The 4439-nt window shown below is 39.6% G+C and overlaps 1 protein-coding gene across 1 annotated transcript; it reads right to left on the bottom strand.

Annotated features, from left to right (window-relative positions):
- Positions 1–1870: 1870 nt before the first annotated feature.
- Positions 1871–3189, bottom strand: LOC132187092 (LOB domain-containing protein 38-like). Its single transcript, XM_059601265.1, has 2 exons — positions 2777–3189; positions 1871–2655 (listed from the first exon to the last, which is right to left on the bottom strand). The coding sequence occupies exons 1-2, from the start codon at positions 2958–2960 to the stop codon at positions 2168–2170; spliced, it is 672 nt and encodes a 223-aa protein (XP_059457248.1). The 5' UTR covers positions 2961–3189; the 3' UTR covers positions 1871–2167.
- Positions 3190–4439: the final 1250 nt, after the last annotated feature.

The raw sequence follows: 4439 nt of genomic DNA, 5'->3' as shown, positions 1-4439 counted from the left end.
TGGGAGCAGGCAAGTTGAAAGATGAAAAGGGGAAGGTTCCGTGGGGCCCTTGGCAAATGCGGCGAGACGCAGCATTGCAAAAAAGCCAATTCTCACGCACGCACTATTCTCTACTGCTTTTATTTCTTCTTTTCTTTTCTTTTTAGCTTTAGGTTGTAAATACAACCTAAGTTGGAAGGGGTTCCAAAAATAATAATTGAAAAATATAGTGGGGGTGAGTCGTGAAGATGATGTGATGACGTGTACTCCACCCACCCGTTCCCAAGATGGGAGGGGAGGATGCGCTCAGCCAAGTGGGGAGGAATAGAGGATTAAAGAGTAAAAAGGGCACAAGCCAAAATCGACGCTGACGAGGGCCGTACTATTGGCTTCCCACTGGCTCCGAAAGGGACGCGGAAACCGCTACTTTGTAGGCCCTACTCTACCCCACAACCCCAACCCCGCTTTGTCGATACCTTCTCTATCTCTCTACGCCTCTTTCCCTCCTCCAAAAGCTGCATCTCTCTCGCTCTCAATGGGATAAACTTAACACACACCTTTAAATTCGTGGGTCCCGTTAGTATATCGGGTTCATGTAACACTTAATCAATGAGTTTTGATCTCACTTTATTATATTACTTATCTCCAAATTTATTGTTTATATACATAAGGGCTTTGCTAATCCTAATCCCTTTGTTTGTTAAATGTTTTTTTTTTTTTTTTTAAGGTTGTAATCGATCTGAGTCGAGCATTGAATTGAATGTTTTACTTTAATTTGTTTAATTTATTTCGAATACGAGCCAAGTTCAACCTTAACACGAAGTTAGACAATCTATTCAAGCTCAATTTATTTGTCTTTTTGAAGGAGTCGGATCGAGCTATTTAATTACTTTATTTATTTCATATTTCATATATAAAGTAAATGTTGTGATTTTTTTTTATATGAATTCATACTAATTATTAATTATTTAATTATGGTTACAATTTATTATTTGAGAAATTAACTAAAATTTTAAATATGAAGTTTATATGTTTATCTTTATAGATGAATGTACATTACAATAATTCAAGTTATATTTATTATACTACAAATAAAATTTATTTTTATAGTTTTAAATACTTAACAATTAAAAATAAAAGTTATACTAATACAGTGTAGCTAAGCTGATACTCAGGTGTAGATATTTTCTTGTAATGTTGAAGAATGTGAGAGGACGCGCCATTTTAGGTACGTGGCGAACACGCTGTAATCACAAAGGGAAGGATTGTTCGAGGTCCATTTTGAACGGAGTAGGATTTGGTACTCAGTGGGACATGAATGGTGATGTAGAGGATAAATGCCAAATTACAATGCTTGAAGTTTATTTAATACGCAGTCATCACTCATGAGCCAATTGAATGGAATCATTGGAAGCATAGCTTATTCGCCACGTAATTTTGGGGATGAGATATACATCACTACCCCAGAGCAGGTCAAAGATAACCCACAGCCCCTTCAACCACATGGAGACCATTGCCTCAAAGATTTGAAAATCTCTTTTATACTCTTTATATATGAACCATCACGTGCGACGGAATTTTTCAAGTAACGTGATTTGATTTCGGATTTCTCATCCTAAATCCCAATCAAATTACTTTTTTCTTTTGCATATCCATATATCTTATAACTTCTAACCATCCAAACCATTACAGGAAGACATCTGATTCGCCAATTTCCTGCAAATAAAATTTAATCTTGTGGATAAGCATTGACATGATTCTTTTTCCTGCAAATAAATCCCTTCTCTTTAGCCTTGCTCTCTATCCGACTGACCCACTTCAAATTATTCTCAAAATTAATAATCATTCCTCAAAATGCAGCGTATATGTTGGTAAATTGGAATTATGGAAAAAAAAAAGAAAAGAGAATGATTATTCATGTGTGAAAGCCATAACTAAATACAAAAACGATACAACGCTACCGACAGACTCATTTTCCTCCCTCTCTCTCTAAAGCACACGAAAGAGAGAAATCCTGTGCCGGTAATTTAACAAAATCTCGCCGGAATGCAATTCCGGGAAACTCCCTCTCAAGTCCCAAATAAAGAAACAAAAATTTGAGAAAAACTAAATTATAGAAATATTACAGCGTACTCGCACGTGTGAACCTAAGATTCACCCAAAAAAACGTAACGCAGAGGAAGCAATTTCAAAAGAACAAGCTGAGAAGCTTTGGATCTCCTCCCCTTCCATGCTGATCCGCCAAACCGCTTTCGAAGCACGTGGTCGTCACCGACTCCTCCGAATTCATGGACGGAGTACCCGGCCGCCGGATCTCGGGCTTGTAGGCCGATGCCTTGGCCAGAAAACTCGGGGTCAGGCGGAGATCGAGACCTGCCGGCTCGTCGGAGGATCGCTTGCGTTTCGGGGAGACCTTGGGCCGGGACTTGGGACTGGGAGAGCCGAGGCTCCACATGTCGGTACAGGTGACTTCGTCGGCCTCGGACGCCTCGTCGGACGCCGGAGTTCGATCGGTGCCAAGAAGCTCCGGCATCGGGCGCAACGTGCCTCCGCGTAGGACGGTCTCAACCGCCGCCTGGCACACGTGCCAGTTTCCGGTCCACAAAAGTCCAACGGCGCCGTTCACCGGGTTGACGGTCCGTCCACATGCTTCAAACAACAACGACTGAAACAAAGCTAAAACACACCAACAAAAAAAAAAAAAAAAAGAAAAGGAAAAATCAGAACCAAGACTAATTGGTATGATAAAGTAGAGTACAAACGAATACACGGCTAGTAATAAGAAAATGATAAATACCAGGTCTCTGGGACTCGGGGACGTTGGAGATGAAGGACATAAGGCCGGCGCGGCCGAAGAACTTGGCGACGAATACGGTGGCGTGACCTTGGGCTTCAGGGGTCTCGATCCACTGCAAGCAAGGGCGTAGAATACACGACTCGCTGCACCCCTTTCGGAGAACTCTGCACCCATTGCAACTCATTTCCTTACTATTAACTCAACCTGTGTTTTGCTGTCGCACTCTCAAATGAACAGCTAATGCCCCCCAGATTATGAGAATGTAATAGTTTCTTTGAGCGCAAGAAACAGAGCTTTTTGAATGAATCATGGAAGGGGAGAGTCGAGAGAGAAGGAAGTTAGGCGCAGGCAGCAGAAGGGAAGGGGGTATATATAAACTGAAGGGTTCAGACTCGAGAGGAGAGAGAGAGAGAGAGATAGGAAGGAAATGGGGATTTAACTATGGTTGGGTTAGTTTGGTAGTGGGTTTGGAGGTGTGTGATTCGCGGGGGCACACTGTTTTGTTGGGTCGTGTGTGAGATTCCAAGGAGCTGGGCGCGAGCGGCTCCGTGTCTCCGCGGATGGATGTTCCTCCACCGTTGGATGCTTCTTTTTTTTTTCCCTTTTTTTTTGGATTGGGATAATTGACGGGCTTGCTTTCTCTTTCATAATTTTCCACGCCTTTTTGGGTTTAATTTCATTTTGGTACTCGAGTTTTATAAGTTTTCTTTTCTATATAATTACCCAGATTTTTCAAAGTGGCATTTTTTCTACCTGATATTGACCGAATGATTTTTTAAGAAAACTTTGGTTTGTGATTCAATAATAAAATATAATAAAAAAAATCCTACTTTTTACAATCATTTTACGCCATTGGCATACCTTAAACTTTTTTTTAAGGTTAAAATTGTAGCATTATTCTTAAAATAAAATTATCGACAAACATATCGCGCGTCAGCATGAAACAAAAAAGCAAAGAAAATAACCGGCTGCAATCATGCTTGCACCTCCCACCTCTTTTAACAGGCATTGAGATTCCCTCCAATCACTTAAAATTGAATAATCTTACGTTATAAAATTGTGATTCTTCATTTTAAATTTAATGGTCTATAAAATGCAAGCTGCTTTTATATAATCGAGACATTAAATTTTGATTTTAAGCTAATTTTTATTTTATCAAGATTTAAATAATTTTATAAATTACTAAATTTAAAATGCAATGCGACAATTTTGTAACATGAAAATTTTCAATTTTGAGTAATTGTTGGGATCTAGTCCTTCCAACAGATAGACCCCCTCAACCCACCGTGCAACCCCCAACGCCGTGAGCCCCAGCAAGTACAATTGTTTCACCATGGTTCAACTATAAGAGCCACAAAAATCTTGAATATCCAAATACACAAATGGTTGGTGTTAAAACTTAAAAGTACAATGACTAAGTCTCCAAGAAGTAGTTCAATCGGCTGGGACCATACATAATGAAGTGCAGGTCACTATTTCGACTCTCCCTCCCTCCTCTTGTGCGGACATGTCAAAAAAAAAAGTACAATGACTAAGTGATTAAATTTATCTCTTTTTATTAGCTTAAGGTTTTGAGATAACTGGTAATTTAAGAGTTAGGTTTGTACACATAGATGATAACATGTGCTTATCTATGGAGGAAATTAATGAAAGCATCCAGCAT

The sequence above is a fragment of the Corylus avellana genome, chromosome ca7 (genome assembly GCF_901000735.1).
Source record: "Corylus avellana chromosome ca7, CavTom2PMs-1.0".
NCBI lineage: Eukaryota > Viridiplantae > Streptophyta > Magnoliopsida > Fagales > Betulaceae > Corylus > Corylus avellana.
This window is presented reverse-complemented; position numbering and strand designations above follow the sequence as displayed.